Source organism: Microcaecilia unicolor, chromosome 1 (assembly GCF_901765095.1).
Source record: "Microcaecilia unicolor chromosome 1, aMicUni1.1, whole genome shotgun sequence".
In the NCBI taxonomy this organism is placed as follows: Eukaryota; Metazoa; Chordata; class Amphibia; order Gymnophiona; family Siphonopidae; genus Microcaecilia; species Microcaecilia unicolor.
Genome location: NC_044031.1, coordinates 206895234 through 206920033, shown reverse-complemented (window position 1 = coordinate 206920033; position 24800 = coordinate 206895234). Strand labels below are relative to the sequence as shown.

General features: G+C 40.4%; 1 protein-coding gene across 1 annotated transcript in view; it reads right to left on the bottom strand.

Annotated features, from left to right (window-relative positions):
- Positions 1 to 7899: 7899 nt before the first annotated feature.
- The window catches only part of GLI3 (GLI family zinc finger 3), a 608365-nt gene continuing 591464 nt past the window's right edge, over positions 7900 to 24800 (bottom strand). The window contains 2 exon segments of the mRNA XM_030203853.1: positions 7900 to 10537; positions 21788 to 22115. Of these exon segments, the coding sequence (XP_030059713.1) occupies positions 8229 to 10537; positions 21788 to 22115 (2637 nt within the window). The 3' untranslated portion in view covers positions 7900 to 8228.

Below are 24800 nucleotides of genomic sequence, written 5' to 3'. Positions count from 1 at the left end.
TGACAAGGCGGTGGCCGTAGCTAGAAGGTTGTTAGGCTGTATAGAGAGAGGTGTGACCAGCAGAAGAAAGGGGGTGTCAATGCCCCTGTATAAGTCGTTGGTGAGGCCCCACCTGGAGTATTGTGTTCAGTTTTGGAGGCCGTATCTTGCTAAGGATGTAAAAAGAATTGAAGCGGTGCAAAGAAAAGCTATGAGAATGGTATGGGATTTGCGTTACAAGACGTATGAGGAGAGACTTGCTGAACTAAACATGTATACTCTGGAGGAAAGGAGAAACAGGGGTGATATGATACAGACGTTCAAATATTTGAAAGGTATTAATCCGCAAACGAACCTTTTCCGGAGATGCGAAGAGAGGACATGAAATGAGATTGAAGGGGGGCAGACTCAAGAAAAATGTCAGGAAGTATTTTTTCACAGAGAGAATAGTGGATGCTTGGAATGCCCTCCCGCGGGAGGTGGTGGAAATGAAAACGATAACGGAATTCAAACATGTGTGGGATAAGCATAAAGGTATCCTGTGCAGAAGGAATGGATCCTCAGGAGCTTAGTCGAGATCGGGAGGCGGGGATAGTGGTTGGGAGGCGGAGATAGTGCTGGGCAGACTTATACGGTCTGTGCCAGAGCCGGTGGTGGGAGGCGGGGCTGGTGGTTGGGAGGCGTGGATAGTGCTTGGCAGACTTGTATGGTCTGTGCCAGAGCCGGTGGTTGGGAGGTGGGGCTGGTGGTTGGGAGGCGGCGATAGTGCTGGGCAGACTTATACAGTCTGTGCCAGAACCGGTGGTGGGAGGCAGGGATAGTGCTGGGCAGACTTATACGGTCTGTGCCAGAGCCGGTGATTGGGAGGCGGGGCTAGTGCTGGGCAGACTTGTATGGTCTGTGCCAGAGCCGGTGGTTGGGAGGCGGGGCTGGTGGTTGGGAGGCATGGATAGTGCTGGGCAGACTTATACGGTCTGTGCCCTGATGAGCAGAGGTACAAATCAAAGTAGGGTATACACAAAAAGTAGCACATATGAGTTGTCTTGTTGGGCAGACTGGATGGACCGTGCAGGTCTTTTTCTGCCGTCATCAACTATGTTACTATGTAACACAGGCTAATAAGGAAGTGAGTGTAGTTTGCTAGCAGTTTGCTAAGGAACAGAAATATGATTTCATTATAAAATGGTTTATAGACTCTGCTAATTTAAGGGGAATTTTGAGGTAGTCCAACAGGTGGTAAGGAATAAACAGAACCTGTGGTTACAGGGACATTTATTTTGCAAGTGCGAATGACCTTTTGAAATGACTGTAAATATAAGATTAAGTAAGTTTCGGTAACTAATTGCTGATTCTGTGGAAATTCACTAATGCTGATACCAAGTAAATTAGTAATTACACATGAAGAATGAGAACAGAAATATGTATGACGCAAAAGCATGTGATTAAAAGGGTATATAACTGACAGCTGTAAACATTAGATGTTAGAGAAGTAATACTGTGGATTTGCAATTTGCGGCCAGTTTACCACTCTCATATGAGAATTGCTTGTGGACTGTCTTGATTGATTTATTCTGATTTGATGTACTGCCTAATCTGAAATATTCATATGCCAGTGTACCCTTAATTGGTACGTTTAATAAAATGCTTATTCTCATATTAATAATAGCCTTCTGTGTCTCACTCTCCTTCTTTAGTAATTTATAAGGCTGTCACGCTTTCAAGAGCAGGAACTAGGATCGTGAGCCCTTGGGCCACTGCCAAGGAGCGGCAGTGGCAGGCAAAACCACCCCACACAGGAAAAAGACAGAACTCTGACAGGGACGGCTAGACTTCACCTGCACCTGGGCACCCTTCCCCAGGAGTTGAGCCCCTGGGTGCAGGTGGCCGGCAGGACTTGCCGGACAGGGCCGGAACTGGATACCAGCAGGATACACACAGGGACTAGAATACACAGGGAGGCTAGGCAGAATACTAGACTAAGACTCTCAGACAGACAAGAGAGAACTGAAAGATGCAAGCAGCACTGAAACAGGTAACAACCCCAGATAGACAAGAGACAGAACTGAAAAGTACAAGCAGCCACTGAAACAGGGAACAAACACTGATAGACAGGAGACAGAACTGAAAGCTGCCATGCAGCCACTGAACAAGAAACACAGGCAACCAAGAACTAGACAAAAAACATACAAACAAGAAACAAGACAGGGAAACAAGCAATACAGAACAAGAAGCTACACAAAGACTAAACTAGAATCAGGCAAGAATTACAGACTATAAACTGGACTAGGCAGAAGTGCACCAGCACCCCAACATACCAGGGACCTTAGACGATGCAAAGGCAAAGCACAGAAGTTTCCAAATGGCTAATAAGCCCAGCAGCAGCTGAGATTCAGCTGCAGCAATCATCAGGCAGCTACGGGTGTTGTGCAGGCTCAAACAAGAGAAGCAAGTCTGGCAGGCCGGAAGATCCGGAGTGGACTGGGCTGAAGTCTGGAATTGGAAACAGCACACAGACAATCCAATGCAGCCACCAGGTCTGACCACAAGAGGGCAAGAGGAACACAAACCAAAACACAGGCAGAAAGCATACTGAAGCACAGAGAGGCTTACCACACACAGGTGCAGTATAATGAAGTAATCAGAGCCATGCTGGAAGCAGCCAGCACACAGAGACAGAGACAGAACTAACTCAGAAAGAACAGACAGAAGCCAGCTCAGAAGCTGACCGCCAGAAATAAGGTGAGCCTGAGAGGGGTCACAACCACAATCGTGACAAAGGGATTCTATATGCTGTAGTGGTGGACACTGTTAGCATCTGTATAGAACTGTGTTTATTTTACCTGAAGGAGAGCAGACAGTTTTGGAGTATATTCACATTATTACCCAAAATAGATCTAACTTCATCTACTATGGACACAAGCACTCTTTCTGTATTAGGATAAATTCTAAAACCAGATTGGGAAAAGCGTAGGATGATATGGTGGAACAGTTATTTAAATGAAGACAAATCAGGCCCTCAATAAGTTTTGTAAACAATGGAATTGAGGCCCTGGCCTATAATTAGAAACCAATTCACTGGACTCCTTGGTATCCTTAATTATTTGAGTAATAATAATTTTCCTCATCAATGGTATAAATTGACCAACTGAAATCTGATATTGAACCCACAAAAACAAATTACACAAAAATTAAATTGGGGGAGATCCCATCAAGTAAGGAGGGCATGGATCCAACATGCAATAAGATTTGAAATATCGATAAAACAATAAAGTAAAATGTTCCCAATTTAGAGGAACAAATTCAGACTAAATCATATCTCCTGCTGTAACTGGAGGATTGTTATTAACAGCTAAAGTACAATCCTCCATTAAGTTTGAAAAAGTAAATCTAATTTTAATCTTATTTTGAAAAAAGGTTTGCTAGCTCAGATGTTTATGGAATCTTGACATTATTTGGTTGAGACAAAACGGAAGTATCTTGTCAGTTTAGAAACTAAGTGAAAAAGTGCTTTTTTTATCAGGAACATCTGTTATAATTTGTTTACAAAACCATAACTTTCTCTATGTATCATTTTTTTCAGTCATGTGTGGCTAGCAAAGAAACATCTAGAGTAAACAGTTCAAAACACAATGGTGTCATCTTGGGAGCACCCAGTCAATCTCCTGTTTCGATGCTGTTAGTGCAGCTCCATTGGTTACTGGTGGCAGTTCTGTTGATTTTTAAACCAAAAGGCAGTGACTCTCAAATAATGCAAGAAAAAGATCTATTTTTGTGGGACGGAGGTGATTAGTACTCCCCAGGGTGGATGTTGAGATGTTAGGAAAGTGCTTTATCAAGAAAAGAGCTTTCTCTATGGCAACTACTATGAAACTGAATAAACTACCAGTGGAGAAGCAACAGGAACTGAATTATAAGATTCTGTTTTATAAAAAATCTAAAAATAGCTATTCCCATAGGGTGATTGGAGTTGGTGGAATGTGCTGGGTTTGAAAGAAACTGCCACTCCCCCATAGCAGCCCCTATGTAACAATCTAACATTGAAAGCTACATCAATCTTTCAGCAGTTCCCATCTCTTATTATGTCTGCGGACAGTATGATTTTGGTAGGTTGCAATTCTATTCACAGTACAAATTTCCCAGAGTTTATCCATCGCAGCCATCATCCCTGGTAACTGTGATTGGTTCCAATATTTTGCCAGCATACAGAGAGCAGCCACCAGCCCATCATACAATATATAGTCTACTTCTCTTTCCATTGTTTCCTCCAATCACCCATTCTTAAAAGACAGCATTCAAGTGCAATGGTAGGCTCAACTCTGTAACTAGCTTATAGTCATGTATGTCTGCACAAACATTCATACTTACTGGCTATGCGCCTAACAATGGAACATGAAACAGGAGAGCTACTGAATCCTAGGAGAGGAGGTGAAAAAATTACAGAGACCAGCAAACAATGGTGTATCACACATCTTGGAGGTAGCTGGAGCAGAGAAAAGGAAGTAGAGGATGAGGAGGAATCAAAGGCAGAGAGTGTAGCAGGTTTACTGTTATATATTTTTGAAGGAAGGAGGTGGGAGACAAAAAGAAAAGACAACTAAGCATCTTCTGCTTAGCATGCCCGTGCTATTTTCTGTGCTATGCCCATATTACTTAGTATTGACTTGATATGTAGCATAGATGGTTGGTAGCCCAACTGTTTGGGGAGGCTAAAGGGGGCAGAGCTTACCTCCATACGCTCCGTGGCAGCGACGTCAATGAAGAAAAAGACACTACAGGCTCGCTGCCAGCTTCTCCCTTCTCTCTGCACACAGTGTCCCGCCCTCGCGGAAACAGGAAATGCATCACCGCAGAAGGTGGGACACTGTGTGCAGAGAGAAGGGAGAAGCTGGCGGCGAGTCTGTAGTCTTTCTTGTATTTCTGTTTTGTTTTTAAAATAGAGAGTAAAGAAGAAATAAGAAGAAAATACAAAGACTGAAGGGCTCACCACACCGACCACCTGCTGGAGACTGAGAATACTGATTCAAACTGAGGCTTGGCATGGGTATTATAGGCTCATGTAAGAATCAGAGTTCTCAGTTTCCACCTGCTGGAAGGCGTTTCTGGGCTGGTCCGGAGGGATGCTAAGGAATTAAAGTTTTATTACCGATTTTTAAGGCACTGAGAATGGAGGCCTCTATTTGTCAGTGGTATTGAAAGAGTAGATCAGTTAGGCCTTTAAGATCTGAGATTACAGGCTTGCTGTTGATTTCTGCAGTGAATAAGTGAAGAAAAGAGGAATTGTGCTTTTTGCTAGCTGGTCCTAGAGAATGGAATATTCTACCCATGCAAATTAGAAGTAAAAAAAAAAGCTTTGCAAATTAAGAAATTATTGAAGAGTCTTTTCTATTTTTTTTTTACTACAGCTGTACAAGACTAGGCCCAAACAGTGTTTTAATAATTTCAGTGCAGTTTTGGTGGGTGGTGTGGTAGATGGGAGTGGTTGTTTTCAGTTTGTCTTCATTGTGTTATTTATGCTGGGGTAAACATTCAAAACAATTAACTGGGCAGGAGAGGTTCCTGCAAAATTGCTTGTGCCCAGGTATCTGCTGACTGCCCCTGCACTATCTGAGTAGAGCTGGGGTGGTCTGGAAGCAGAGTCTGGATGCATCTAGCTCTTATGTGGGCACCTGTGATATTCAGTGCCATGCCTAAACAGCTAACTGGACAGATAGCACTGCTTTTTATGCAATCCTATCTTTGTACGTTACTGAATATTGGCCGTTACCTGGATAAGTTCCAGGTAACGGCAAAATCATTTTTTACCTCTCCCCTCCTAATGCTCCCTTCCTGTACCCTGTCTCTTGAATTCCCCCTCCTAGAGCGAACTACCCCTCCCCAACTCCCCCAAGAGCAGACCCCCTCCTGAAGACCCCCCTTGGACCTGTAGGGCCCCTCCCCCAACGGTCTAGGCTGGGCAAGAGTGAAACCAAATCCATCCTGCCCATGCCAGCTCCAGGCTTAAAATGGCAGCCACAGTACCGACACTGAATATCAAGGTCTAATTCAGCTCATGAATTTAAATATTTAAATTTAAAATTTGATTTTAAAAAATGCTGATCACTGCTGGCTTAATATAGACTGGTCTGTTTTGTATAAGTGGTGATTATGTGTTTTATGTGTATGTTATTTGTTTTTATTTGATATTATGTATATTTTATTGTTATCCACTTTGAAGTAAGTTGGAATATAAATAACTAAAATAATGTGTAAATGTGCATTTGAATGAGTTATCAAGGGGAGGCACAGAAGATGAATCTACTTTTGATCTAATGATAATGACACCAAAATATTGTAGGATAACTTTCTAAAGGTTTTTTTTACTTATTTTTTTCTGGAAAACTACGTTACCCTGAGCACATTTGCACTAAATTAAAATATAAATAATGGTCAACAAAATGTTGTCATTCAAGCGCACTACTCTGTTAGCTATACAAATGATTTCACACACAATTCTCTTGCAGATTAGGTCTTCAGCTATAGAAATCATCTCACAGACCAGATAAATGCAAAGCAATAAAATGATGTAACATTTCCTCCGCCTCTTCACAACCTCTAAAAAATAAAAGTGCGCACGAAGTAGAAATTTCTTCTGTTTTATTAACATTGTAAGAAATGTTGTTTTTCCTTTGTTACAAAAGAGCTAAGTGGTTCTGAAAGCAGAAATACGGTTTATATGTACACAGTGCTACACAGTCTTCAGACTGATTCGAGATATGGGTACACCATATCAGACCAGAACTGCGGATGTAAGAAATAAATGGCACTAAGCCTTTTACACTGTATTTCTATACCTGGTACACAAAAATGTATTTACATAATACTAAAAAAAAGATTACACATTAATTCATATTTTTAAAAAAATCTAAAAATAATAGTGAAAAAAAATAACAAAACGAACGTGTGTTTTATCTTACATGTCTGCACCATGTGCCATAGTAACTTACCAGAGGGTTCAATCAATTCATGAATAAGAATACACAAAACAGGGTTATAAGACATTTTAAGACAATATTAACAGTGGTGTGCTCTTTGTTGAAACTAGCACAACTGGAACACTAAAAATATGGCAATATTCTTGGTCCCTCTTTTAAAAAATTAACATAAAATAAGGCACATACATTTCAGGAACGTAATTAACAAGCACTGCTGAATAAAGGACAACCCATAGTGGAACAGAAGGGAGAAGCAATTGTAATTCTGACATCCTGTGTGTCAAGAATAGCAACAACAATAATAATAATATAAAAAAGCAAAAAACACGTACCATTTAAGATCCATCTCTAAAGGAGATGTATAAAATGCAAGCAGATGCACACACATGGCATTTATATAAGCCCATTTGGAATGTCATGTTAATTGCTGTACAGAAATACATACCATTATTACATTAGACATATGCACTGTATACAATGAATTAAAAAAATGAAGGACAGAGTTGGGTATGTCACATTCAGAAATGCTTGATTTCCTGTAAAACTGGTAATGAGTTACATAAGCTAAAGCAAAACAAAATAATTTTTAAAAACACAGAAACATTTTCATTAATACTCTTGACACTCTTCAGTCCAGGTAGTATGCCGGGAATGTACCTATGACAGGTGACACAGAAACCCTATTATACATTAGACTAGCCAGTATTAACCATACCCTGATGTTCATATATACATAGAATTAACATTTCATTTTTTTATGTATGCTTCCAATATTGGCTGGGTAAATCAGAGTTTAAAACTAGTGTTCCAAATTGCTACAACACATTTAAAATGGTTCTCAAACATATCTAATATGTTCTGTGCCCATAATAAGATGCAGCAACAATTATACAAAATATGTTTCTTTTGTGCAATATCAAAATGGAAAAACATTATCCTTTGATTTTCATTTTTTTTTTTCAAACATGCACATTGCACATGTACATCAGTTCACAATAAAACACAGAGGAAGCATATAGGAATTAACAGGAAGGTGGGGAAGCAATACTGATCCAAAACTGAAATGGAAGACAGTTTCTCCATAGAACATATTAGGGTTTTCTGAGTCTGTATTCCATAAAAGGAATATACTTGGAATACATCCCATTATAGAGGGATGAAAATGCTAAAGCCATTCCCTCCCCCCCCCCAAAAAAAATAAAACCCCCCAAAGAGCACACAGCTAAAAGATATGAGTCACTTTATCTTTTAACAGCTATGTTTTTTTCTCCTAAATTTCTATTGCATAACAGCAAGAAATTTGCTTTCTTCTGCAAGAGAAGTCAGCAAAGAACTCATGTCCCCAATTGCCATGTTGGTTGTGCTTATAGGCATATTTGGGAATGTAAGAGACGCTCGTGGAGTGGTGAGACGTGAAGAATTATGCGAAAGATTCTGAATAATACTTGGGCTCAGTGCTCCAGAAATTAAGCTTGCATGGTCCTCATAATCTATGATTGAATCAAAGTCAATCTGTACCCCTTCTAAACTGCTGCTATCAATGTGATCCACTGTGCTTGTCACTTGATTAGCCCCTGGAGAAAGAAGTCCAGATGTGTTCTTAGTACTGGCTTCCTGCAGAAGGCAGTTCATTTCTGAAATGGAGAAAGCGCCTGTTTTCATGTTTGGCGGATTAAAGCTGAGTACTTGGTCATATAACTGACCTGAGTAATTCTGCACATTAGTGCAAGGCTGTTGTAGTTGATCTTGCATCTCGATTTTAACACTGTTTGCCTTGCATATCTGGTTTCCATCACCAGTATGTCCCTGAAGTTGTGGTATGTTATTCCTCAGCAAATTCTGCCGCTTGTTCCCACTATAGTTTGTACATGGTTGGTAACCCCTTGTCATCATCAAACCTGACTGCTGATTTCCATTGTTTTGGGGCGCTGGTGGATAGTTCTGTTGCCCAAGATAAAGCATGGCCTGTGAGGTAGGACTGGTCTGTCCCATTAGCATCTGACTAGACCGACTGGTTTCCTGGAAATGCAAACCTTCATTTGTGTGCTGATTTACAGGGTGCTGACTCTGCACAAACTGCGGCTGAACATTATTGTTCTGCATCCCATTACCCACATCTGTTGACAGCTCACCTGTCGAAATGGATGGTGTAAAGCTTTGCTGGCTCCCACTCCCTTGCACATTATTGTTTCTGAGTTTCAGCCTTTGCATCGCTACACTACAGGATGTGTCCATTATGGCAGTACCCTCTGCCTGTCTCTTCAGGACTTCACCATACTCTATGTTGTAAGAACCACCAGTATGGTTTGTGACCCGGTTCTGCTGTAAACAGTGTGATGCATTTTCAATATGATCCTGATAACCATTTTGCTGAGTCATCCCATTTCTTGTCAGACTCTGCTGCTGTACCATGAAATTATTATACAGTCCAGGGGCTTGAGACTGCTGAATGGTAGAACGATGCCCACATTTTGACTTTGAGGGAGACAAATCAGCACTTCCAGAGCTTACTTCATTCCACTGAATTGGCAAGTCATTTTTGTTTACTTCAGGGCTAGCTTGCTCAAGATCATGGTGCTGTTGATTTATCTGACTGCTTATGGGATGAGGCTGATTAAAATTGTAGCTACCACTCCCAATCAAGATGTTTTGCATACTGGTGTCAGAAATGCTGCTCTGATTATGCTCATGTGTGTCCTGATTTTGAGAATTTAGATATTGAACAACGTCATCTGGCAGAAGATCGTCATCATTCAGATTGCCTTCTGCTTCCATAAGAATGGCTTCCAAAGTCACATTTTCACTAATGCTAGGAGGACATGGGGAATAAATGTTGAGTAATGAACCTCCTTCAGAGCATGTGTAGTTCTGGAGGCTGAAATTGCGTCTTTCCATGGATGGAGGATGCACAGCAGGAGGGTTTATGTTGTTAAGACTATTGAAACGGTGGACTCTAGCATGGGAAAGGTTGTCAGAGGCCATTTTAACAGGATCACTAGCTCTTCGTATTCCATTCCCCATTCTTTCATGTGACAGTAAGTACTTTCTACTATAACTGCTTGCCCCACCATCACTGCATCTTCGTGGAACATTGATGTTAAATAAAGGAGAAACTCCAGATTCTCTGCAGTCACCTAAAAGTGCCATTCGTGTTTTTAGGCTCATCCTTTCTATATTAGGAAGTGGAGTAGGTGGAGGACCACCTATAGCGGCAGCATATTTTGCTTTTAGCCTGTATTGTTGTGCTGGAGTAAGGCTAAGGATGCTTGGCAGTCCATCACACTGACTTGCTTCACTTGATCGCCTTGAGGCATCTGTGGAGATGGGATCATAGGAGTCGGCTGCACTCACATTTTGAGGTCTTCCTTCAGCTTGAGAAACCTCACTGGATCTTCGGCTTGAAAAGCAGGGGGAAATTCCAGAGGACCTACGGCTGCTCAAGTATGCAGAACTTATTGTACTGGTGTTACTATCCCGTCTGTTATTTAGCATGTTTAAAACTGTGATGTCTATGCTTGAAGGTTCATTTCTATTTGGAAGAATAGTGATGGATGCTCCTGAATTGCCACTCTTGCTTGTCTGGAAACCTGAGAAAACACAAATGACACACAGGCTAGCTGACTATAGAGCTTGAAGTAACATAACGAAAGACATATTTTTTTGTATATTTACTTTTATAAGACACAGAGTGACATCTCTATCAATCAGAGATAGGTCTACATTATTAAAACATGATAACTAGATGGCTACCATTTAATTTTGTTGCATCACAGAAGTAAAGGTCAACAAAATAGCTGTAGGTTCCACCTTTGCAATGGACTAAGCATATTTCTTTCAAGAGCTACATTTACTCTATTCAGTTAAAGAAAAATGAGGTCAATCCAAAAGACAATACTGCCCAAACAAAAACAAGTAAATCATAGGTTGAATTACAGTGGTGGTATAAGGCAAAAGGATGATGATAGAGTGGAAGAGGAATAGAGTTGAAGAGAAGGTGAAAGCATAGGGATGAAAAGACATCAAGGAGGTAAAAAGACCCCCATATCTCCTTCCTCTCCACCTTTTTCAATTAAAATCACCATTGGAATGCAACTTCTGATTTTACTGTATATTTGGACAAAGCTGTCCTTTGTATTAAATTATTCATTTAAGTGTCACCTGATGAAAGAAGTGAAACTCTAGAAAACTAATCAGAAATGTATTTAGATCAATGGAAGTATAGTACCTACCATTTAAAAAATGTTATTTATTTGCATGAACTAACAACTGTACTATTATATTCAATTCATTATTGAGCATCTACATGGATCTTAATCTACCAGCAGAATGCAAGCATAAAATTCAATGTTGCATGGGTTATCTATGTAGACAAAGGGATGTACAAATTTAGATGTTCACAAATTGTGGTTTACTGTACAAATGGCTCACTGAATGTGAATTCTTTTGTAAAATACCTATAAGGGTGTGGAAAAAAATCCATGTAGTTTGCAGCACGACCAGTGGGAACAGCCATTTTACAAAGGAACATATTTGAATAAAAGCACTACCACTCTGTGTTTTGAACGTTTAACTGCCGGTGCTTACAGGTGTAAGTGGTGATTTTGCAACCTCTGCATGTACATGCCAGCCCTTACATGCATAAATGTTATGTGCATAGACATTAATGGTTGCAGGTTACCAGTACTTCTGTTATAAAAGATAGTCTCTTTCTTCATGGAAGATTCTTAAATTTTCCGATGGCATTTTCTCTCTGTAGAAATACTAGTGAAGAACTACTTCAAAGACATGCTGGAATTACCTCATTTTGAGCAAATTAGCTTAATGTATTATTTACCAAGAAGAAATGTGGTTGATCCAGAACGTGAGGGTAACCCTGCTCTGTTGGATCCCTCAGTGACCGCAGATCTGTCCGCCTTCCTTGAGGATTCAAGAGATAATATACCTGATAGAGGTACTCTCTTGGTTATTTTTTCCAATGAGGTTGACGAGGTCTTTAAGTTATTGTAAGGATAAGACAAAATTGTTCTGCAGGCCCGGGTGGTAATTTCAATTTTTATGCGTGATGGAAAATTTTCTGGTGGGCAGTAATTGGCATTGTACGCATGCTGATGATTACTGACCGGTTAATGTGTAAGACCTTACTGCTAAGTCAATGGGAGGTGGTAAGGTCTCAGGCCTAAAATGGACGCATGTCAATTCTCATTTTGCCGCACGTCCATTTTCGGCGAAAAAAAGGCCTTTTTTTGCAGGTGCATTGAAAAATGGACCTGTGCGCACCCAATACACACATCTACACCAGCGCAGGTCATTTTTCAGCGTACCTTAGTAAAAGGACCCCTAAGTGTTTTGTTACACTTCAGGGATATCAATATAGTTTTAATAATTCCATACAAGAAAAAATTTTGTCAGAACATTAATATTAGGATTAATGTTTGTTTTGAGTTCAGTTTGATTGAGGTCTCAATTATGGAAGACGATTATCTTTTTTGTCTTTATTGATTGTTCTATTGAATGTTTCTCTCCTCTCTTTTGATATGGGCTTCATTTGCATTTGATTCTGTAATTCAATACTATTTTCCTTTTATTTTTTACTAAGACTTTCCTCATTTTGATTATTTGGGTGTGCAATCTCATAAAAGCAAATAAAAAAAAAAAACCCTGACTGTTCAAGGGGAGTCAATTAAGGAGCAAAGCTAAAAAGCTCTCAGTTTTCTGATTTGGAGACAGTTTTCAATGTTAGCAAGGTAAGCACTATTTTTGTCTGCCATCACTCCTCCAAACTCCACGCAAGTTAGCTATCTAATACTTTATGTGTACTGTGGATAAAGCGTAAACAGCAGACAAATATATTTCTGTTGTAACCTAGGAAATACACTCTGTGTCAACAGAGTTTGTATTCTTAGATTCAAAAGTAATTCTTGATAATTTTTCTCTGATCACTGCTGAGGAAGGAGGTGAAATTGTGAGAAAGGTGAGTGCAAGGTCAGGTCACTCTGATCCTGTTCCAGTTGGACTCTTAACTATGGCAGGATCAATTTTCAGCGGTAAAGCCAATTCTTAAGAGTGATGGATTAGATCATCAGTCTATTTTCTAACCAGCTGGTTTCTCAGCTCCCTTTTGTGCAAAAGTTTATTAAAAGTTTGTGTATAAGCAATTTGTAAAATTCTTGAAAGGGAGAACGGGTTTAGCCCAAGATAATCTAGATTTTGAAGTAGTCATGGGATGGAAACTGTGTTAGAACCTTTTCTGAGTGATGTTCGCTGTGGCTTGGACAAGGGTAAGGATGTTCTGTTGATTATTTTGAATTTGCCCATAGCTTTGATATAGCTAATTACCACCTGCTGTTGACGAGACTGTAAGACTTAAGATGGTCTGGGATGGTATTTTTTTGGCTGCCCTCATTATTTACTGGTAGAACGCAGAAGATAGTTGGGTCCTTCAATGTGGTCTTCCTCAAGGCTTGGTATAATACCCTATAATCTTTATCTTAGTCCACTGGTTTATGTTATAGAGACGTTTTGAATTTCACGACATCTTTTTGCAGATAAGCAAACACAAGAAGGGCAATTCTATAACTAAGCATCCACAGTTAAGTGCCCCTTGCACGCATAAATGAAAAAGAAATTAGCACTTATGTGTATAAGCACCTTAACTGGTATTCTATAAGGGCATGTAAAAGTGCTATAGCATGTAATTGCATTATGGAATACTAGTAAAAAAGGCCCGTTTCTGACACAAATGAAACAGGCGCTAGCAAGGTTTTCCTCGGAGTGTGTATGTTTGAGAGAGTGTATGTGAGAGTGACTGTGTGTGAGAGATAGAGAGTGAGTCTGGGTGCGAGTTTGTCTGTGAGAGAGAGTGTGTGTGTGAGAATGAGAGTGTGTGCAAGTGCGTATGTGAGACACAGTGTGAGATAGAGTGTGTTTCACACAGATACAGTGTGTGCGAGAGAGAGAGAGTGAGTGTGAGACACAGACTCTCTGTGAGACTGAGTATATGAGACCAAGAGAGTGTGTGAGTGACTGTGTGACACATAGAGAGTGAATGTGATACAGTGTGAGACATAGAGTGTGTCAGAGATAGTGTGTGAGAGAGAGAGAAAGACATTGACTATGAGAGAGAGAGTGTGTGTGAGAGAGAGTATGTGTGTGACAGAGATACCTCCCCCCCCCTCTCCCTCCCTCTCTCTGGTGTCAGCCCCCCCTTTCTCTCTCTGGTGTCTGAGCGTTACTGTGCAGGACGCTGAGCTCTGGCTGTGCTTCAAGGAAGTGACCAATCCTATTTAAAAGAATGCACCTCCAACATTCTGAAGCCGAGAAACCTCGTGTGGTTGGTCACTTCTGCTTGTGACGAACCCGGAAGTACGTGATGTCAATTCAGGAGATGGATACAGAGAGCAGGAATGCCTCAGCCATGCAGTCAGCTTCAAAATGTTAGAGATGCGTTTTATTATATAGGATGTGGGCAAATCATGGGAGAGACATGGGTGTGGCTTCAACTTTTGTACGTAATTTACAGAATAATGTAAGCTACATGCAGGCATCCTTGCTGCATTTAGGAGTCCACAGTTATTTATATCATTTATTAAACTGTCAATCATCCACTGGCATTATAGCAGATTACAGAAACAAATATTTAAAAAGGAAAATTAAAAGAAGTTATTCTAATAATCAAAAACACACAAGATCAAACAACATACACAAGGGAAGTAAGTGCAAATCACAACAATAATCTCCTTAAAGACCCTGTTTAAAAACGACACTATAGTGGTTACCGGTGCACTAATACTGACACAGCCTATTCACTTTGAATGGGCTATGTCGGCATTGCCACACGGCTTTGTAAACAGGGGGGTAAATCAGGAACACATTAAGAAAGGAAAGGAATATTAACGATGGTAAAGGTTGGCTGATCAAGAAAACAGCCATTAAGTTTAAATAGTAGGGTTAGAATCAGGGAAGGTCTGTAAGAACAGCTAGGTGCTTCAAAGCTACCTTAAATTTACAATGAGAACACTCCAATCGGAGCTCCATAGGTAGCAAATTATGCCAGATCTATGGCTGGTGTAACTGCTGGCATGTAAATACTAGACACTTTCCCCTGGATTCAATATATGGTGGCCAAAGTTGCGTGCCCAACTTTGGGTGCGCTTCTGCGCGCACAAATTGGATAATGAGCTCTGAACCATCAATAACTGGGTGCTAACAACCAATTACTGATTAACTGGCACTATTTAAATTTGCACGTGCATCTGGATGTGCACAATGCTATAAGGCACGGTGCCTAACTCCCATGGCATGTAGCTCAAAGGGGGGTATGGCCTGGGTATGTCGGGGGCACTCTGAAAAGTTGTGCATGGAATTACAGAATACTGCCTAATCACACCTAATTTGGCATTTACATCAGGTTTCAGTAGGCCTAAGTCCAGTACCCAAATGTTAGGCACGGGATCCGAATTAAATGCTATTCTATATAAGGTGCACACCTTTATAGAATAATTCTTTTGGAGTCTAACTTTCAGTGCCATTTATTGAATTCCCTCCCCTGACACTAGGTTACACTACTATGCTCTTATCATGTAGTATTAGGGCACCTAACTGGAGGTACCCTGTTACAGAATTGCCCCCCAAGGAATATCCCCCAATTGCAAAAGCAATATGAAAAACCAATAGAGTATATAGGTATACAAACAAAGACACAAACAATTTTAGAATTGTAATACATACACTTTAATAAATACCCAAACAATTCAAAAACCATATATATATATGTAAGTTGGTGGGTATATATAAACATCTGCTGACAAATGCTTTAATGTTGAAGAGCCCAACATGTTCAGTGACATGCCTGCTTCAAAGGCAACAGAGCTCGTACTTAGTAGAGGCAGGATGTCAAATATCAAGAAAAGCAGATGAGCCCTGAGGGTAAGTAAGGAGAGAGAGAAACCCCCAAAAAACAACAACATAAAGAAAGGAACAAAATCATTAAAATAAAAATATTGTTAGAAAAAAACTTGAAAAAGACTTAAGAGAACCCTCCTCCAGGGATATGAGCTGCATGTACATTACCTAAGTCAGCAACCTGCTGAATGCGACATCCAAAATTCAATGTGAAAGTAGGTCTCTAGTAACAAACCAAAAGCCCCAAAAAGTCTCTAATAACAAACCACATCAAAACATTCTAAAACAAAACATATCATATACCACCTTGGGTGAATCTCTTTATAAAGACAGTTAATAAATCCCAATAAATAAATAAATAAATAAAATAAACAAATGTGGAAAATTTGAAGCAATATGAACATATTATTCTAGCACATATGAGAACCAGTGAACATTATTACTCATGAAACAAACAAAAACAAAAGTACTAATAATGTAATATACCCAATTACTCCAACTATATCAAACAACAATAAAAATAAACAGCATTTTTATATACCATCTCAACCGTTAGGGTATGGCAGCCATTTTGAACTCAGAGCCAGCATGGGCTTCAGTCCCAACTACTTACTAGCCCACCAGAGGCTATAAATTAGCTCAGAGGGGCCTACCTGGGGGTGAGGATATGGGGTAGGGCTACCTGGGGGTGAGGATATAGGGTAGGGGCTGTTAATGGAGAGGCACCAGAAGAGAGGGAAAGATCATATGGGGAGGCACCAGGAGAGAGAGGGAAAATCATGTGGGGGGGCGGGGATGAGCATTGGGAGGGGAGATACACTTGTGCAGAGATGCGGAGGGGGTAGCTTGTGGGGAAGGGAGGTTTGGGAGCATGACTAAGTAAATATTGAAGCCAAAATTCAGCCCACTACCCGGTTAGCAAACCAGGTAAAATTATGACAGCCTTTTTGTTGTCCTAACTTTATCCTGTTAGCTAATGATTCATATTGCAAAGGTCACCTGTGACAAGAAGTTTGAATAACATAACTTCTTCAAATGTCAACAAGTAATGTCCCACATCAGTGTTCCCAGTTTCTGAGATCAACTTTAACACACATGAAGGATGGAACAACCCCTGGCTATAACATTCACCCAGAATCTCTCAACCAACTGGGATTCAAGGCCTGTGCACGACTGTTGCTATTTTTTCTAGAATAGTGGTAAGGAATCAAATCCCAAAAATTTGGAGGAAAGTCAAGATCATTGCAATTAAAAAGGTGGGAAAAGGTCTAAAGCCAGAAGTCAGTTACCAACCTATTTCTCTACTGAGTGTCTGTTATAAACTCCTCGAATATCTTGCAATTCAGTGTATCTCTTGTGATCAAGTTGCAGCATTAACAACCAACATCAACAATGATTTGTAGCATACATTGAAGACTGGAGCTGCAGTTTTAGAACTTACAGCAGTGATCTGGTAAAATGTGCTGGTATTCTGCCATACTGGTTTGCCCATCTGGCTGAGTTACTGCTGCATAGTCAGAGGTTTTGAGTACACATGGGCTTTGTGCTAGCCCCCACCCAGTTCAAATTTTACATGCATGATCTCTTGGACACAAAATGTCAGAGATTTATATATGCTAATGATATGTTGTGGTCTACAGGGCTGCCTCCCCCCCCCTTGCTGAACTGGATTGCCCCCTCAATAAGGACAAGGCAAAATTGTCTGAGTATTGCCATCATTGGCAATTTAAAATGAGTGTCAACACAACAACTTGCAGTGTGTTCCAATGCCAGTGCAAAAAAGGAATTGAACGTTTCTTAATTGACAGCAACTAAATCATTAGCCCTTCCCAGTCTATCTGAATTTCACCCTGAACTGCACATTGATGTACCATGAACATATTTTAAAGACTGCAAGTAAATTGAATAACTAACAATCTGTTGTCCAAACTAGCTGGCCCCTTGTAGGGTACCAGTGCTGCCACAATCTACGTCAGCCCTGGCTCTCTGTCACTCTATTGCCAAATATTTCAAGTCACTCTGGGCATAATTTTCACATGTCAAACTCAATGTAGAATTGCATCACTGGGATATTTCGTCCATCCCAACAATGGCTTCCTGTCCTATCCAACAATGAACCTTCAGCACTGCATTGAAGAGCTTCAATGGCAAAGCTATAAGTTCATCCTGACTGGAGCCTGTTCCATGATATCTCACTGGCATGCCATCTTACCTCACAAAATCCACTATGGAGAACTTTAGGGTTGGCTCATGTCCCAATGGTCTCTCTACCATCATTAAAGTTTTGGAGAAATGGCTGTGTATCACTGAGTGCATGTGGACATGTCAGGGGGAGTGGAGAAACATGTACTAGTAATGAAAACATGTGACAATGATTTTCATTTCTCATAATGATGTATTCTAAAAGGTTACAATAAAATATTTTTAAGGGGGGTGGATCATGAGGGAGAGAAGGGAGGTAGGGGGCCACCCCAGGGAAAAGAAGAGGAAAGATATGAAGTGGGCTAATGAGAAGAGGGCATTTGGATGCCAGCACGCTTTAGGGCAGTTGCTAGGTCCCCAAGGCTCCATCATTTCTATGCTCCTCTATGACTCTTAGCTTCCAGTCAAGAGCCTCCTTCTGCCAGGGATTCCCCTGCACCAATGCAACTATTGCCCCATCTCTTCTTGCAACCCACTAGGTGCATGAGGGGGCAAGGGATGTGGGTTGATGGAGGGTTTGGATCTCCTCACTGTCTGATATTATTAGCACCTCCTGATGCTTGTCCTCCACTTACTGGAGTAGTACAACAGGATGGCCAGTGCTGGGTGGCTTGGATAGAGGGAGCTGTGAGGGATTGTTGCGATGGAGGACAACGAAAAATATCCCACCACCAGTGTTCTTGGTTTCTGATATGAACTTTGCTTTCGTATACTGGAAGGATCACACAGCCCATGGCTATGGCAACATTAATTTTTCATCTGTCTGGTACATAAGGCCTTTGCATGCCTGTCACTGTTTTTTCCTAGAATAGTGACAAGCACTCAAATTTCAAATTTCAGCAGCCTCTGCCGTATCCTCTTTCTTCCTCTACCTCTGCCACTTCTTCTACCTCCACCGGTTATGGGCCTGGGGCCAGACCTGTACCCTCTTCTCCAGAGAGTCCAGCAGCTTGATGGTGAACTGTAGAAAAAACACAACCCCAAAAGGTTGCTGTTAGATATATGAATATGGTGAGAAATGCAATCAGAATAGAATCATTGTTGTATCATTTTAAGTTTGCTGTACAGGTGGCCACCAAGGCCTGCTTGGTACTTACCTGCTTCTTCTAGCATCTGGGCACAGACGCTTTGCAGCTAATCTGGTCTCGTGTGGAGCAGGTACCTGGCCCTCCTCCTTCAGGCACTCAATCTGTATGGAAATAAACGAGGAGGAGAGAGAGGCTGAGTGAGTATAACAACACAAAGGCTACTCTCTGGCACCTTAAAGGCCCCCTATGACCTCTGTGGAATAGCAGAGTATGTTTCACACATAGCATGTGCGTAGGGCTTTTCTTCTTGTGCTGTATTCTGGGGGTTCATAGGTGCATATGTGGTACAGAAATGGCTCTGCTAGACTGCTCATGGAGCACTGACATTGTAACCTATCCTGCTACATTCCTCCTACTTACGCCTTCTAGACAGTCTCCATTAGTGTGTTCTTCTCTTATCTGGGCTCTTTTTACACTGCTTAAATGATAGTGGGGGAGAGGCCAGGCCCTATATGGAATGTGTACTGCATGGCTTTGCTCAAATGTGCTGTTTCTTTGAGCATATGTGGCCCCCCTCCCGCCGCATCTCTAGAGTACTTACATCTCCTTCTCCTCCCACTTTGCTACCCATTGCATGTTTGTCCTGTGGGTTGTTTACCTTTTTCCCCACTTGTACTTTGTCAAGGTTCAAGGTTCATTTTATTTGATTATCCGCTTAGCGTGAGACCATCAAAGCAGAATACAATCTAAAATATAACATAAATACAGCTTTAGAACAAAGCCAACTTTAAAACAATAAATAGCTAGGTATTACATAGAAATACACAAAACTGTTAATATTTCTCTGTCACCTCCTGTGTAGCACTGGACTTATGTAGTGTTTCCTACTATTTCTTTGCTGAGAGGAATGTGTGAGCATAGTGAATGCTAGTGGACCAAGCTGATGGCAGACATATGGGCGGTCCTTCTTAGGACTTTCTTCTCCCCCTTCATGTAGAGTTACATGTGCAGTCAGACTGTGGCACCTTTATGCACTGACTGCATTGAGGGGGGGGAGGAGGGTACTTGTGTTTGGGCAGGTGAGGTGGGAGTTTTCCCTGGTGAGTCATGTATGCCCTCTGTACATTGATGTCCTCTCTCTACCCTTTCACCATTCCCATCCAATCCTGCTGGGAGTAAGTGCTGGTGATATATCTATGGCCCATTTGCAAATATAAACCATGGATACATGATGCATGGATACAGTTTCAGACATGTCTATTTCCCTAACATATGCAATCTTGTACTCCTTCCCCAGCTCTGCTCCTGTGTTGGCACTTACCTCTTCAGAAAATGCAGCAGTCCTGTTAAATCCCCTCTGCAGTCTCTCCCTGGTCCTCCTCAGGTTTATGCTGTCCCTCCTCATGCCAGGCACAGGGAACAATTTATGTTTTTTTCTCAGGAACAGCCTGGCCAGGGAAGGTATCTGAAGCCCTGAAATTGGGTAGCCTTGTGGTGGTAGCTATGTCCGTAGTGTCCTGTGACATCAATGTGCACATCAAGTACATGCATGCACACACATGTGACAGTGCATGATCACTGACGTCTCACAGGATTTGAGCACTTACATTTAATACAAGTATATGCACTTATTCTGTAAAAGGTGTGCTTGCCCTTTATAGACTATCCCCCGGATTCTATATATGGCACTGAGATTTCTGCATGGAAATCAACATGTATTCAATAACAATGCATATAACCTAATTGGTTAACAAGCTAATCAGCATTGGTAATTGAATGTTAACATGAAATTATCAGCACTAATTGGCATTAATTAGAATTTATGTGCACTATGTGCTAAGCACATTCTGTTAACGTGGTGTGCATAAATTCTTAGTTATCTACTTGAAAAGGGGTGTGGCCGTGGGCAGGTCATGGATGCTTCTAAAATCTATGTGCGTTGTTATAGAATACACCCGGTCTGTGTCTAATTTAGGCGTTGGCATTTACACCAGGTTTTATTTGGCATAACTGCCTGTGACTAAATTTAGTCGTGTGGACTAGCACTCAGTGTATTCTACAAACCACATGGAAATTTAGGTTTATTCTATAAGTACGCCTACATTAAGGCATACTTTATAGAGTGTGCTTAGGCAAATTTTATTTTGGTGGTGAATTTTTAGGAGTGATATATAGAACCTATTCCCATATGCGCAAATTTTGAAGCTGCCATCTAGGCACACCTCCGTAAAAGTAAGTGCCTTTTAAAGAAGTGCCCTTACATAGCACGTACTCATACGTGGCACTGAGTGAGTACAATTCCTAACCACACATTATACTTTCACAAACAAATGAAAGTGTTTTGATGAAATCGGGTATAACCAATGTTTTTCTTATACTTTGCTGAACACTTCAAGACAATACTGCCATAGAAGAGCACAAAACACAAAGAACCTGCTGTTCACCACCTTGGGTGAATCTCTTAGTAAAGGTGGTTAACAAATGCCAATGAATAAATAGATATGTAGTATTCCGTTTATCTCAGAATTGTAGAAAAATGGTTGTTTGAAAGCATGTGCAGTTCTGCCAGGAACAAAACCAGAAAAATGAGTTTGGAAAAATAAAACAATATACCAAATAGAAAACAAATACTTGGGGGGGGGGGGGGAGGGAGGGAGGAGAGAGATTAATTAAAAATGAATTTCAAATAAACATGGTATTCCTTACCATTTCCGACAATAGGTGGTAGTGCTGGGGCTTTAGAAGGTGGAACGGGGTTCAGTCTTGGAAGCATTCCATTAACTTGTTTCAATCTTTCTCCTTTTACTTGCTCCATCCATTTGGTCCCTGTCATCGTCCTCCTGGCCTGTAAACCAAGTGCTGTGGTTGCTGTGGAAATGGTAGAGTCCATGATCGGGGTTTCTTCAATTGCACTGAGGTCTCCTACACTACCTCCACTGTTCAGATTAAGCTCGATCCCACTGTTGGAATAGTCGCTGAAGGGGGACTGCTCGCTGCTGCATGAAGACTTACCACCAGGGCTTGGCTGAGATGCCTGTTAATGAAATATTAAAACAAACTAGTCATTAGGATAACAAGGTAAACTCTGTAAAGCAAACAAATATTTTAAATGAGTCAAAACATACAACAGCAGAATCCCATACATGAAACTAGTGCTCCTAGGGCACTGCTTTATCTGAATCCTAAAGCATTAATGGTGCAGCCACACAAGAACAGGGTTCTACTTAAAATGGCAAAAAACATGAGAGAGAAAAAGACAGAATGTGAAAGAAGAAAAGAAGCGAATGCAATCATGCAAATTTGGACTATTCACCATCTTTGATTTAGTTCGGTTAGGCTGTTTTCAGATTTAAGTAAGTTCTTATCTCTTCTCATATTTTTGGTATCATACAGGGTTACTAATGGAGTTTCACTGACATTATTATAATTTTATATCTTGATGAGATCATCATAAAATCTCCCATGGATTTTGGCAAACTGGACCCTGCTGTTACTACCTGTGGCCTTTGTTCTGACTCCAGTCAATTTTTGTACCACATCTTTTGAGGATTAAGGGCTTCTTTTACAAAGCCACACTAGCGATTCCTGCACGGCAAATGAAAGGAAGCCCATAGGAACTGAATGGGCTTCCTCTCATTTGCCACGCAGGAATTGCTAGCGTGGCTTTGTAAAAGAAGCCCTAAATCATTTTACTGTAAGGTGAGGCAGAGCATGTGAATTAAGACTCACAAAGATGTGCCTCAGTAGAGGCTGGTTCCAGCTAACTTAAAACAAAGACAGGCAGAATCTACTGGGTCAATGAAGAAAATGATTTGAGGAGTATAGCGGCAATAGCGGATGCTCGTCTATTTTCAAACTATTAAAGCTCATCGGTGTGACATTTTAAAGACTATTATATATAGCAAGAATGATATCACAGCCGTTTTATATTAGAAGCAAAAGAAAAGAACAGGATTCTATTTTCTCCTGTTAGGCCAATTTTGAGAATTATGAGAAATGTAGAAAAGATGCCAGTCAGTTTTTACTGCATTCATATAAATGTCTGTTGGGGAAGGCCAGTACAAACTACAGCCTGATTTGACGTACCCAACATGTCATAAAAGAAAACTGACAAGGTACAAATGCTTCTTATACATCCAACAAGACATTTTGGAGGTTAGTTATATGAACTTATTTTATTAACATTTGCATGGTTAAAAGTATATAATAGTATAAAATAAACAGATTAATTAACTATATATATTTTTTTCTTTATTTTGGTAGCATATTTTATAGAGTTTTGGCTGTAGCTTCCCAGAGTAAGTAACATTTGTGAACCTTAGCCATGCAAATTATGAAAATACATATATTTTGTGTAGACATGATATGGTGCATATATAAAATAATGTATGTGTCCACCAATAACTATGTTAAAGGTAATTAGTATAATGTTTTGCCATAAAATAATTATAACAATGGTTTAGCAGGTTCACAATATTCACAATGGCAATCTCTACTAGTTAATCAACTATAAACTATACTACACTCCACTAAAGGTAGAGAAATGTAAATGACTGGTGCAATCAGCAATCATTCTTTGAAATGAGTATCTCTATGGTCATGTCTTCTATAATGTTTAGATATGACCAAGTCTTTATGATTTTAATTTTCTGACTCCAGATTTTTAGTAGATTGTATAAGCAGGCTATAACTTTTAGAGAATTCTCTGCAAACTCCTATAAAAAGTAATAGAAAATATCTTTCCAGGTGCCGAAATGCCCAAATTAAGCTCACAAGGTGGAATAAGGGGTGAATTCTTTTTGTTTTGCCAAAAAATTTTAAACAAATATACATTCTCGTAAAGAACATACAGTATTTCCTAAAGCACCTACAGTACAAATGATAGGTTTATGATTGGTGATGAATTTTTAAAATTTTAATAGGCAAAACTCACTCCAAAGTGATAAAATTGCTTCCTTGGTTACAGTAAAAGAGGAGATCATATGATCAACTTAAGATATAAGTAGGGACAACAAATAAATCAAATCTGTATTAGCCGGCTATAAACATAAGGCTGCAGTGACTGTGGGAAAGTCTACTTCTGCACCAGTACATTTCTGACATTAAAAGACACTGCTATCCCAGGTTCAATCAGTCATACAATGTAGAAAATGGAAATGAGAACATTAAGAATGTGTGTATATATACAGACACACAAATCCCACACACATTAACATATCATTAGAAATGGAATGCATTGAAGGGACCTTTCTACTAAAGCATGGCAAAGTTTTGCAGTTACTGTTCATTACCTGAAAAATTAATGCATGGGAACTATAAAGCCTATGCAGTAACTACTGGGGGGGGGGGGGGGGGGGGCATGGCCACCGACACAGGACAGGCACTTATTGCATGGAAAGTACATCGGTAGGTAGCACAGTATTTGCACCCATGCTATCTGCTGAAATATTCACTATGGCCCTACGGTAAACAAATAAACAAAAAAGCTGATTCTCAAAATGTGCATCCCCCTTCCTAAGATGATCCTCTTGATTGTGATATCAGCATCCCCACCTACCCTCCACCTCCCTAGCACTCACCAGGTATGTATCCTTGGTAGGATACTGTGGAGCAGGAGTGATTCCCAGATGCTTCTATCTCATCTCCAGCCTGGGTTCAAAATGGAATCTCTGACTACTAATGGTAATCATCCTGTATTACCACTAGGGTTCAATCTTAT